This window comes from Impatiens glandulifera, chromosome 2 (assembly GCF_907164915.1).
Source record: "Impatiens glandulifera chromosome 2, dImpGla2.1, whole genome shotgun sequence".
NCBI classification, from domain to species: Eukaryota; Viridiplantae; Streptophyta; class Magnoliopsida; order Ericales; family Balsaminaceae; genus Impatiens; species Impatiens glandulifera.
In genome coordinates, this window is record NC_061863.1 from 50,286,173 (window position 1) to 50,299,386 (window position 13,214).

General features: G+C 31.8%; 2 protein-coding genes across 4 annotated transcripts; one reads left to right on the top strand and one right to left on the bottom strand.

Moving 5' to 3' along the window:
- The first annotated feature begins 3,455 nt into the window (after positions 1–3,455).
- Positions 3,456–5,322, top strand: LOC124923989 (tRNase Z TRZ2, chloroplastic). Its single transcript, XM_047464007.1, has 8 exons — positions 3,456–3,959; positions 4,044–4,206; positions 4,282–4,352; positions 4,448–4,543; positions 4,620–4,733; positions 4,801–4,869; positions 4,960–5,034; positions 5,100–5,322. Exons 1-8 carry the CDS (start codon positions 3,543–3,545, stop codon positions 5,193–5,195), a joined length of 1,101 nt encoding a protein of 366 aa, XP_047319963.1. The 5' UTR covers positions 3,456–3,542; the 3' UTR covers positions 5,196–5,322.
- Positions 5,320–9,902, bottom strand: LOC124923988. 3 transcript variants are annotated; one of them, XM_047464005.1, is made up of 10 exons: positions 9,700–9,902; positions 9,187–9,434; positions 8,621–8,830; positions 8,290–8,370; positions 7,401–7,487; positions 7,215–7,310; positions 7,040–7,093; positions 5,998–6,653; positions 5,761–5,929; positions 5,320–5,678 (listed from the first exon to the last, which is right to left on the bottom strand). In XM_047464005.1, exons 2-9 carry the CDS (start codon positions 9,427–9,429, stop codon positions 5,848–5,850), a joined length of 1,509 nt encoding a protein of 502 aa, XP_047319961.1. In that variant the 5' UTR covers positions 9,430–9,434; positions 9,700–9,902; the 3' UTR covers positions 5,320–5,678; positions 5,761–5,847. The 3 variants fall into 3 exon arrangements, with proteins under 3 accessions (XP_047319961.1, XP_047319962.1, XP_047319959.1); XM_047464006.1 differs by lacking the exon at positions 9,700–9,902 and having other exon boundaries at positions 5,998–6,344; positions 6,384–6,653; positions 9,187–9,452; XM_047464003.1 differs by lacking the exon at positions 9,700–9,902 and having other exon boundaries at positions 9,187–9,452.
- Positions 9,903–13,214: the final 3,312 nt, after the last annotated feature.

Here is a 13,214-nt window from a genome sequence, read left to right on the forward strand (position 1 = left end):
TTTCGCTAAGTGCTTAGCGTTTCGCTAAGTGCATTTTGTTAAGTGTATTTCGCTAAGTGCATTTCGCTAAGTGCATTTCGATAAGTGTATTTCGTTAAGTGCATTTCGCTAAGTGCATTTCGCTAAGTGCATTTCGCTAAGTGCATTTCGCTAAGTGTATTTCGCTAAGTGCTTATTTATTTTGATTAATAAATAAGTAATGTAATGCTTATTTATTTTGCTAATGATGTTTGAAGGATGGATATTGTGCTAATTTAAAATATATTTTAAATAATTTAGTGCAAAAATTTAGAAGATATAGTTATCGTCAAATATTCAAAGAAATTGGTGTAAATGGGGAATACTTAGAATGAATTTCAATGTTCACGATAGAACATATACTTAGGTTTATAAGACGATGTCACATGAAATGGGGTGACTTTATAACCCTTTGCAAGGAACTGAGGCGAATTAAAGGTTGGTCGATTTCTTGTCCTTCCTTTACTCTCTTCCAAAACTATAATCTTATTAGCTTTAGTTTGTTGATAATAAAAAAAGAACTTTTTTTCAGTGGCTTGTTTGAAAGGAAAACAAAGAGTACGAAGGCCATGGTGGGCACCTCCTTGTTTGGCGGTTGTTTTCGTCAAGTCTGCGAAGAGTAATCGGCAAGCAGAGTTGTGTCGCTGAAGCTTGAACCTTAATAGATTTTGCTCTTTTCTATGTATGTAATAATATGTATGTATGTGTGTAATTCTCACTTGTTTCATGGCTTTAATCATCTAAAATTCATTTTTTGGTTCTTCAATGGAGAACTTATGTGAATTTCTTTCCTATTTTTATTAGCTTTTTTGGTTTTATGTTTGATTTTATAAGTGTTTTTCTGTTTTAAATGCATGTATACAACTTTGTAATGAAAGGAGTGCATTATGATCAAGATATATATGATATATCTAACCAATAATAGTCTACTTTCTTTATATGAATCTTTATTGGACTCTTTCTTATGGATTATTATTTTCATCTTGATTATGATAAATGGGTAAATTTTTAAAAAAAATTATGTTTGTCAAAAATTAAAGTATAAATTAAATTACACTTTAAAGTAATTTTTGCACCAAATTATTTAAAATATATTTTAAATTAGCACAATATTCATCATTCAAACATCATTAGCAAAATAAATAAGCATTATATTACTTATTTATTAATCAAAATAAATAAGCACTTAGCGAAAACGCTAAGCACTTAGCGAAATGCACTTAGCGAAATACACTTAGCGAAATACACTTAACGAAATACACTTAGCGAAATGCGCTTAGCGAAATGTACTTAGCGAAACGCACTTAACGAAACGCACTTAACGAAACGCTAAGCACTTAGCGAAACGCTAAGCAGATCTGAAACGGAAACACATACGATCTAATCAGAGATTTTCTGCAAATATCAACCAATAACAAATAATAACCTAACGAAATGCTCAAACATGAACCAAATAACAAATAAGAATCCACAAATATGACCAAATATGAACCAAAACGAAATATGAAAAGATTTTTGAAATGAAGAAAATGTAAACATGAACATAACTCGAATTAGATTTTGAAATGAACATCTTCATCGACCTTCAAATCCTTAGAATCAGAGACCTGCATACACTAAACCCTAGAATCGGAGACATGCATGCAAAATAGATTTAGGGTTAGTTCTATAAAAATCTTGTAAATATGTATAGATAAAAACATAAATGGATTAGGTTAGATCTTGTAAATCTGTATAGATCTGTATGAACTAAACCGGCGCCTGCAACCTCCGTCGCCGTCGTCGCCGCCGGCCGCCGTGAAAGAGAGAACAAGAGAAGAGAGAGAAAGAAAATTAAGGAAATGAAAATATTAGAGTATTTATACTAACCCTAATCCACTTAGCGAAACGCTAAGGGAGTTAGCGTTTCGCTACAAGAGAAATATCGTCCAAAAAAATAAAAAGACTACGAGCGCAAAAAAATTACCAAGCCACCACCAGATCAAATAACCTCATCTTTGAGGTTATTTAATCAAATTTCCCTGCCAATTGGGGTAAGAGAGTGAAAATTTTAAAAATGTCCCGAAACTTCTATTTCAGAACCAAAAACGCATGTGAGTAGAAAAGAGAAGATTAAAATGTCTCGAAATATTCATTTCGAGTCCCAAAACAGGCATTTCAAGACAAAAATAAAATAATAATTTGTTAAATTTTACAATACACATTTTAAAAAAGAGTAAGAAAACTTCGTAACTAGGGGCGTTCATCGGTTCGGTTTCGGGTTATTCGAGTTCCTTAATTCGGTTTCTTCGAATTTTTTGTTTTTTTCATTAATTCGAAAACCGAACCGAATTCGAATAAATTCTAATTAAACCGAACCGAATTCGAATTTTATATTCGGTTTGAACTTCGAATAATTTGAATTCAAACCGAATTCAATTTTCTTTTATTTTAAACTCAAAATAAAATTTACCAACCAAGAATTGAACCCGAGGTCTATACTATGGTAGGGTACTATTCTACCACTAGACCACTATTGTTTTTGTTTCATTTTTTTCTTTTATTATAAATCTTAATTCAAAATATTCTAGTTTGATTATTTTGAACTTATTCTTAAGTTAAGTTTGGAAGATTAAATAATAAAAAATGAATTCGGTTTTCGGTTTGGTTTTCGAGCTGAAACCAAACTCGAAAACCTATTCGAAAACCTATTCGAAAACCATATTTGAATTCGAATTGGTTTGAAATTCGATTCGAAAACCGAAAATGGAATTCGAATTCGGTGAATTCAAATTCGGTCGGATATTCGGTTCAGACCAAATATTGAACACCTCTATTCGTAACTAAAACTCCATATAACTCCTAAACATTCGTGTATTATCAATTTATACAAAAAAATAAAAAAAATAAAAAAAAATAAAAAAATTATTGGAAACTGTTTTAAATTTCTTCCTCATTTATTTTAGTTTAATTTGAAGATTATATTTATACTGACTCAAATTTTTAAAACTAAATTTAATTTTAATTAATTTTTATTAGTCTCTCAAAATATTAAATTCTTAAAATTAATATTTTACTGAATGATGAAAGTTTTTAATATTTAGTTCTGTATAAGTATAATTTTTTATATATCAAAATTTTCATTACAATATATTATATTATTATTATTATAATTATATGAATAAAAGATTATGGTATACATATTTAATTGAAAAAAATGTCTTTCAACTTATACTTTATCCTTATACTAATATAATATTATTTCATATACTTTAACTCAAAGAAAAATAATGTATATTCTCACAAATTTACAATTATTATAAAAAAAATCCTAAAAATATAAGAATGGAGCACTAAAATAAAACATGTATAATAGAAAAAATAAATTATTTTTAAGTCTAAAACCTTTTGTTAATAATATATATATATATCCCGAATTTTCTTATTCTTTATTTTTCGAAGATAATTGAGAACCTGCATATCCCGCCGGTACCGGAAGAGCTTAAGCCCTAAATCTCAATTTGGTTGATATTCTTGGCTGAAGGATGCAAGTATCCGTGACGATTACAGCCTCAAAACTGTCATCTCCGCACCCATTTCATCAACTCACAGCACCATACATATCTGTAAAGCAACATTCTTCCCTTCAGAATCCAATCAACAAGCTTTCGTCGTCCTCGGGAAGTAGGCATGTGGAGCCTCTCCAAGCAGTCAAAAGTACTGGAATCCTAACCGCAATTGGACATGCCATCGAAGAAGAAGAGTATAGGAAAGCTAGGGCCGATGTTCACCGCAAAAAAATTGAGGCAGAGGACTATTCCATCGAGGGTATTTCAATCGGCGGCCACGAGACTTGCGTCATTATCCCAGAATTGAAGTCGGCTTTCGATATCGGAAGGTGCCCCGCCAGAGCTGTTCAACAGAATTTCCTCTTCATTACTCATGCCCATCTAGATCATATTGTAAGTACATTATGTTCATATCCTGCCAATGCGAATGAATGATTGAATGGATGGGTGTTATTTTGGTTGGATTCAATTGATTAGGGTGGGTTACCAATGTACGTAGCAACTCGTGGTTTGTTCAATTTGAAGCCTCCTACAGTATTCGTGCCTTCATGCATAAAAGATGATGTTGAGAAATTGCTTGATGTTCATAGGACAATGAGTCAGGTGGAGTTAAACATTGATTTAGTTGCACTCGATATAGGTAACCTTTATCATATAATCCCATTTACAATGGAAATCCAATGCAAATGATTTCGATTCCTTTTCACCATTGCAGGGGAAACATATGAATTGCGGAATAACCTAGTTGCCAGACCTTTCAAAACCCATCATGTCATACCTAGCCAGGTTAAATCTAAAACATGACATTTCAATCGATGATTTGTTTCTATCGATTGAGAACTTGAACTTAACGGGTGTGCACACGCGCTTAACTCCTTCAGGGTTACGTTATTTATTCAGTACGAAATAAGCTGAAGAAACAATACACGCATCTAAATGGTAAACAAATTGAGAAGTTGAAGAAATCTGGCGTCCAGGTATAATAATGTTATCTTTGTGATGCATACATAACATATTCATGTTGATGTATCTTAGTGAAGTTTATTTTACTAGATCACAGATACAATATTATGTCCCGAGGTTGCTTTCACAGGCGATACAACTTCGGATTTCCTTCTTGATCCTCGCAGTGCAGATGCCTTGAGGGCAAAAGTTCTTATAACCGAGGTATTTTCCACAATTGACGCGTTGGTTGAAAATTTTAATTTCTACTTAAGAACTAATTTGTCATTAGGCAACATTTCTGGATGAAGAAATGAGCATTGAGCATGCAAGGGAACATGGCCATACTCATTTGTTCGAGGTTTGTCAATTATTAAGGATTTTGTTTTCACATATTGTCACCATTAAGAAAAAGGAAGGCAAATGAACTATCTTATTGTCGGTTCATCAGATCATGAAGAATGCTCAATGGATCAGGAATAAAACGATTCTCTTGACTCATTTCTCTCCTCGTTACAGTATCGAGGTGAGTAAACAAACTACATTGATATGTAGAAGGTTGAATAATAATGCGCATTTGTTTATTGATAGGACATTCGCGGGGCAGTATCAAAGTTGCAGTCTAAGCTACCATCGTCCAAAGTGATTGCTTTGACAGAAGGATTCAAGTCGATGTATTCTTCTTAGTTGACAAAGCTTGTGCTTATAGACTTAAAACAATTCATTATTATTGTACCATTAGCAACTGTATTACCACAAATGTAAACAATTTTCAAAAAATGAACTTTAAAATATATGTAGCGTTATTTTAGTATTTGCATCTTTGAAAACACCCATATTTTTGCCCATATTTGGGTTTCTTTTGCTGAAAATGCCATGTTCCTATTATTAAAAAAAAGTCTCATAATGCTGTAAAATTAAAAAAACAATACAAGCAAGTTTGTACACTTTTTTTTTACAGTTTGTCTATTATTTCACATACATAATCATTGCACAGTTTGGATGGATGGGATCAATTTTAACAAACAATGCAAGTCTCAAGGGAAGACTTCGCAAGCCATAATAGACCTGGATCATTTCTCTTCAGAACCAAATAAGTTTCCATTCTGCCGATTTCATCAAATTCGGTATCTTCTCTAAACCCAATCAAAGATAATATCTCCATAGCCGCTGCAAAACCAATAACACCACTAATTAATAACCAAACCACTAAAAACAAGCCAAGTTCCTCCATTTGAAATTGCTTACTTACCCTTATGGTTGGCAACATTCTTCTGGATTACTGGATTAGTCTGTTCATTTGAAAAGTTAGAATACTAGTCAATTTGGAAATATGAGTTTAATCTTTAAATTGGTAAAGAAGAAAATATACCTTCCGTATCCGTTTGAACTTTGTATCATTTGGGTGTTCAATCACATTCCTTTTCAAAAAATTAAAAGCACATGTCAACAACAGATTCAGAATGAGTAAAGGCAGAATGAGTCATACCTGATTATCTTGAACAGAGTTTGCTGGACAGTAGCCAATTCTGAGGAACTGACTTCGGATTTGAGCATATTAATGGCCATTTGAAGACGAGTACAAAAAATAGTAACAGGATCTTGAATTCTCTGTAATTCTTCATCATTATCCGGATTCAGTTCCTCCATTGGTGTCAAAGAAGAATCATTAGGTAGATCAACTGGCTCTAAATCCCTAGTTTCCACCTCTGGCTCCGAATCCCTAGTTTCCTCCTCTACAATTGGATCATCGAGATCAGGTTCACGCTCAGAGCACATAGCTTCAATTGTAATATCATCAGAATCATCATTGGCTCCATCATCTAACTCATCAATGTTTTCTTTCCAGATAGTAGCATCATCTAACTCATCAATGTTTTCTTTCCAGATAGTAGCATCAGGCTCTGGGTCTTCTTCCTTCAAATTTGACAAGGAGGTGGTGGCCAACCGCCCAAAAGCAGCAGCCACTGAAGTTGCACGAGCATCAGTGAGCTGGCGTAAAGAATTTCCACCAAGTATATGTCCAGTTGGGTTGTGCTCTTGCACATCCATAAAATTCTCCTCCTCGTAAATTGAGTGACTTACTTTGCTTAACGAGTGGCTTTTTGATTTTGTCCAGTCCAATGTAGAAGCTTCATGGTTAAGCTGTGGGGGAAATGAAATGAACAGATCATGTCAATTTTTAGAGCTCCAATCCTGGGCCTTGTTTGATGAAGGGTTATTTGAATTTGATCAGATTAACCCTTTATCCCATCATCAATCAAATCATCAACTAAAATACCATTACATTATCTATCATAATATTTTATTTATATGACTACAATAATTGAGGAACAAAAAAAATACTTTTAGCAGATATTTTAATAATATGGCTTGATATCTGACATTCATTTAAAATATCAGGCCGAATATAAGATATTATAGTTATATTGGACTAGTGAAAAATTAGTAGAACCAAATTAAATTCAAGCCTATATATGTGTGTGTGTGTGTGTGTTTGTATGTCATTGAGATATATATATAGGACATACCTGACTTTGTAAAGCTAAGAATTTATTGTCATGATCAGAGTGCACCATATGAGTCTACATAAAGAATATAAGAGAAAAGGTATATAAGTTTTAATATTTTCTCAAGATCATTGCTCTCGCCATATTAAGACATGAATATGGAAAATGAACAAAGTGAGTAAGACAAGGATCATACAAGTTCATGTAATAGTGTTTTCTTGATGCTCTCATATTTCCTGAAACCTTTCAGATCATCGGTTCGAAGGCGCAAAGATATCTCCTCACCTTGATTCTAAGGCAATGGAAAGAAAAATCAGAAGAGAACAAAACAAAAGGATATAGAAAAAATCCACATAAGGGAATGTCCTGCAAGGAAACCTACCTTGTTGAATCCCAGAATGCACATAGGGCTAACACCAACGTAACCTTCTGGAGCCATCTCCGTCATGATCCCAACACGCCAATGATGCTTTAGATGAATACAAAGAATTATTGTTATTTTGCATGTGGCCCATAATTGAACTTAATTTTGACTAAGGGCAATACTGTAATTGAACCCAACTCTCATAGATCTATTTAGAATTTGAATCCATAAACAGCTGAATGTCTTTGAGAATATATTAATTTAATTTACATTATTACTTTTGAGCAAGTATCGTGGTTAAATTTGGCAAACGAGACAAATAAACCCCTAAAGATTTTAGGAGCAGACCAAATTAAGAACTTCAATAAAATGGTACATCATTAGCCCATGAAGGAACCATCATTAGCTTTTTTAGAAGTGGCATAACTCTTGATCTTTTCTGATAATTTACTCTTAACATAAAAACATAACAACTACAACAAAAGCAGCTTCTAAACAAGTTAAATATTTAAGCTGAGCTAGAAATTTTTGACAGCAGCATTAGCGCTGCTAGAACTATCAAACACTCCTTAGCAGAGGGATAATATGTACTTTGGTGAAAACTTTTCGGCTAATTGTACCTTTTCAAAGCTTTGTGGGTTTATTCGGCTTTATTTTACCAAAGTTTAAGGTTTTCTTTTTCCTGGTTTTCTTAAATAAATATGCACTAAAGCATCAAATTTTGGGAATAGATATAATAGTTTTTCCTAGGAAAAGTACTAACTGAGCCCAATCAAAATCAACTCCAGCTTGAGTTTATGAACATTATTATAAACAAAACAATCAAATATACTGAAGGAACTCAAATCAAATTTGATCTACAAAGTTGGAATCTGACAGGCTCTTCATAAAAAGTTTCAAAGAGTACCTTGTTCATTATAGCCACTATTCCAGGATCTGCAGCAAGCATATGCATTCTTTTTAGCGCCTCAGATGGAGGAGGGTTCAACTGTATTTTAAGAAATCAAGATCAGGATAGATTTTACTACTATGGATGGGTGATTTGATAAGAAACAACACTAGCAGATTTAAAAAATGAAATTTCAAACATGTGAATTGAACTGGTATTTAATCGATACGACAGTAAAGATCCAGACTTCTTATTTCGCCTTTTAATGACAAAAGTCAAGAGCCGTGCACTAGATTATATGTAAAAAAAACTAACAAACACTGATAAAAAGAGTAACATATATATATACCTCTAACCCTGGAATATGAAGTGTACGAAAGTCACAAAAGATGTAAGGTCCTTGTGGAAGTTTGATTGGCCCAGTTGGCCTATTCAACATTCTCTGCCTTAGTCTCTTTTCCTCTTCCTCAAACCCAGCTATTCTCAGACTTTCTTTTGCACTTTGAAGAATTTCATCCACCTCATGCTCAGGCACTCCCATCATCTTCACTGATTTACCCTGAAATCAAAGACCTTGATATGAGCATTATGTAAGAGAAGCACTTCAAAACAAGTTAGAAACTAGGACTTCCTACAGCACAGATAACTTTCTACAGCTTTCACCTGTAAGATTTTTCTTTCCTCTTTCTATTGAACCCTTAACCCCCACCCCCAAAAGAATGAATTTTTTTCTTACTTTCCTCAAAATAATGAATTGGATAAAGGCTCTGACATGTAAACTTAATAGAACAGATGGAAAAACATGTAAATGTAGATGTTTTGATGTCAATGCATATATAAGCATTTGAAATGGCACATGGGATTAATTACCAAAACTCAAAAGTTCATCACAAACAATCAAAGTGAAATTGTCACCTTCAAAATGGATGCCTCTTCTAGTGATAGGTTGCAATGTTCCTTAGAGAAAGGTAAAAACATCTTTGAACTCTTGGTGGACAATTGTGGTACAATTAGACGCATTGTATCTCCTTTGACCTCTGTCAACTTTTGCAATTCCAGACCCAACTCTCTTAGTGTAACACCAGAATTCATTTCAACAACAAACTTAGTCCCCCTCCATGTAATTGTAATGTTGCTAGTCTCTTCGTATTTCTCCATAGTACCTGGAATGTTCATTATATAAGTAAATAACCAAACCGCATCCATAAAAAAAAACAATTATGGAAACAATTCAAATACTTCAACATGAGAGAAAATGAAATCAATAAAAATTGAAGGGAATCGTGTGAAAAACAACATAGGGCTTTTTAATCGAGACATGCAAACAATCGAAGCAACTTATTCATAAACAGCTCAAATAAACGTACAAGAGAATTAGGGAGAATGATCTTTTCCCCGAAGATTTAGAGAATTCATGTGATTTCCTACCTAAGAAAGGTTAACAGTTCGGAAATTGAGATTGAAGAATCGTATTTAGAACGATGATGCGGATGGATTTGATCAACTAGTCGCACTTTCTCGCAGACCCGATCGGATTCTTACGGTATTGAATGGAACCTTGGATCGCAGGAGAGCGTTTTTGAGCATTATAAACCCCCAAAGGGGACGCAGTCTGACGCCATTGATGAACTCAATTCAACCGAAGAATCTAGAACCAAATTAATCAGAAAAATATCTAAGGCCAGTTTGAAACTTATATTATATATTAATATATAATAATAATAAATTAGTCTTCTATAATAATATTATTTTTTATATATTATATAGAGAATATGTACATATAAATTCCTTGGGTTAAAAGAAATATATAATATAATTAAATATTATTTTTTCCATTTATTTTTTTCAAATAACACTTTTAATTCACTAATTAATATACTAAATATCTTTTATTTATTTTAAAAAGTATATATTTTATTATTATAAATTAATATCTTTTAAATATTTTACAAAAACAAAACTCCTTTTTTAATTTATTTAAATAATTTATAAATTATCAAGAAAATAACATATACCAAATAACATTTAAGCCTTATTCTCTTTAGTTTTATTTTAAAACTAAAAAAATTAATTTTTTAATTAATTACTTCTCAACCATTACATTACGCATTTTCATTAATAAAAATACTAAAATATTCTATATTTTAAATTATTATTTATTTATTTATTTATTTATTTATATATATATATATATATATATATATATATTCTTTAAGTCTTTTTATCAAAAAATAATTATCATCTTTTCAAAATTATCAATAATTATTATTTTTTCTCACTCTAAGTTTTTTTAAAAAACTTCAATCCAAACAAAGCACTAAACTTATCTGACTTGTCCAATAATTAATGAATCCTTTGAATGAGAAATTTGATGAAATGAATTAATTTTTTTTTTTTTAGGAAATGACCAAAATCGGATAACATTTATAAAATTGACATTTTCGGCCCATCTAAAGATAAAAATATCCAATTGCGACGCATACATTACGTGACGTGAAAGATGGCCTGATAATGTTTGCAAAAGACCTCGCGTGACGCGAAGGATTATTTTCGTCCAAAAAAATATTTCTGCAAACTTTATCGGACACTTTACATGCATCAATATATCATCATCAATAATAATTTATATTATTTTAAATATATATTGCTGTAACAACGTTATTTAAAATTGTTTTTGGAATGGATGTAGGCCTAAACTTACTTCGATAAACAATTTAGTATTTCTAAAACTTGAATAAGATTAAGGTGTAAAAATATGATAACTTTAGATTTGTAATGATTAAAAATAAGAAACTATTTTTTTTTTGTGTTGTCATTAAAATGTGTTTGTAGCCTTGTTTGGTAGAGATTATTGAATAATCATTGGGTTATTTAAATAATTTACAATCATTTCATATATATATTTCATCAATCAAATTAGTTAATTTATTGATCAAATATTAAAATAAATATTTATTAATTAAATATTAATACCTTTAATTTTTTCCACAAATAACCATTTTGGTACGATCCACAAATAAAAATATAAACAAAAAATAATTTAATAAAAAAAATAGAATGATATATATTCAATATTTAATTTTTTTAACAAATCACGAATAATATATTAAAATAAAATAAAAAGAACACTCTATTTTCATATTTTATTCACTTCAATAAAACAATTCATCTTTTCACATATCTCATTATATTTTTTTTTTCTAATGAATCTCTCATCTTGTGATCTTACACTTTCACTTTGGTCAAATAAAAAATTTCAAACATTACCAATCTCTTTTTTACCCTCACTTTAGTCCATCAATGCTCAATCAACCTCTCATCTCGTGACCTTAAAGCACATACTGACCAACTATCTCATTCCACATTTATCTATCAATTCAAATCGGACTTCTCATCTCGTGACTTAACTTTCACTTCAAACAACTAATTTTCTCACATATTTTAACCACCAATATCATTTTCTTTCCTAGTCGACTTATATATTTTTACCTTACTTTCACTTCGACTAATAAAAAATCATCTCATTACATATTATCCATCAATCATAATCGACCTCTATTTTATCGAAGATCTTACTTTCATTTCATCAAACAACTCATATTCTCACATATTTTATAATATACAACTTGACAATCTTATCCTCACTTCGGCTAACCATACATCTCATTCCACATTTATCTACCCAAATTGACCTCTCATGTCGTTACCTTATGTTAGATAAAGGGAAAATTGATTGATTAAGTTAAAGAATTAATAAGGGAGAATTAAGATTATAAGGAAATCAATTAATTAAGAGAAACATTTTAACTGAATTTAGAATAATTAATTAAGACATAGTTTTGATGATGCGTCATGGTTTTGATGATGTGATTAAATAAAACTAAGTCCTATAAATGTTTAATGCGCATGTAAAACTAAGGAAGCAAGGGCAGACGTCTCAATAGCAGAGTTGTAAAGAAGCGCGGACATACGTTTCAATAGTAGAGCTGTGAAGAAGCGTGGACAGACATTTGGGCAGGCGTCTCAACAATAGAACTGTAAAGAAGTGCGGGCAAACGTCTCAATAATATAGTTGTGTAGAAGTGCGGGCAGACGTCTAGGAAGACGTCTCAACAATAGAGTTGTGAAGAAGCATTAACAGCAGCCTTGCTTCAGCAGTAGTCTGAAGAAGTGCTAACCGCAGTCAGAATAGAGCCAATAACAGAGTTGCGTCAATAGTTGTGTTAAGCTAACAACAGTGTTGCGGCAATAGCTGTTCTGCGCTATCTGCAGCAGACTGTCACATCAACTCAAGATGACAAGAAGTGAATCTAATAGAAATACAACACGTATTCAAGAAACAAAGTCGACCGTTACTACGAAAAGACAGAAAAACACAACAACGACTTTCTTGTTTACCTAACCCCTGAATTACTGAAGCATTAATTGTCGAGCATTAAATGTTGAATCTTCATTAGTCAATTTAGATCCCGAGATTTCCGGACTTTAGGTCAAATAAAGATATCTGCATTTCCGGCCATTCGACCGTTGTCATGTATCATATATAAAGAGCATTAGAGTTTAACGGCGAAAAAAAGAACACAGATAGCAAAATTTTGACACACAACGAATACGAGATCAACCGAGCATTCAAGCAATTCAACAATCTACGAACATTCAATCTACTTATTATCTATAGCTTATACTTCATGAGTGTATTATGTAAGCTAAGAGGTATCATATTATAATATCTGAGAGCATATTAAGTATTGTAAGTTGAACAAAAGTTGTATGTTCAACAGAGAGTGAAAAACTAGGAGTTCATAATAGGCATCTGTTAAGTCATGAGTTTCTGATTGGGTTTGTGTAGAAGCTATACAAACTAAAACCTTCTAGTGGAATCCTTCTAGAAACAGAAGAAGTTGTGACGTATGAATTTTATCTCCGAACATCCATAAAACTTT

Bases quoted from the DNA above. Each gene is read 5' to 3' on its own strand.
- LOC124923989 (XM_047464007.1), top strand. From the start codon at position 3,543: ATGCAAGTATCCGTGACGATTACAGCCTCAAAACTGTCATCTCCGCAC. The intron at 4,353-4,447 runs GTTAAATCTAAA...TAACTCCTTCAG, and splicing joins ATCATGTCATACCTAGCCAG to GGTTACGTTATTTATTCAGT. The intron at 5,035-5,099 runs GTGAGTAAACAA...GTTTATTGATAG, and splicing joins CTCCTCGTTACAGTATCGAG to GACATTCGCGGGGCAGTATC.
- LOC124923988 (XM_047464003.1), bottom strand. From the start codon at position 9,447: ATGAACATTCCAGGTACTATGGAGAAATACGAAGAGACTAGCAACATT. The intron at 6,654-7,039 runs GTATGTCCTATA...TTTCCCCCACAG, and splicing joins TCTTAGCTTTACAAAGTCAG to CTTAACCATGAAGCTTCTAC. The intron at 5,930-5,997 runs GTATGACTCATT...TTTTTTGAAAAG, and splicing joins ACTCTGTTCAAGATAATCAG to GAATGTGATTGAACACCCAA.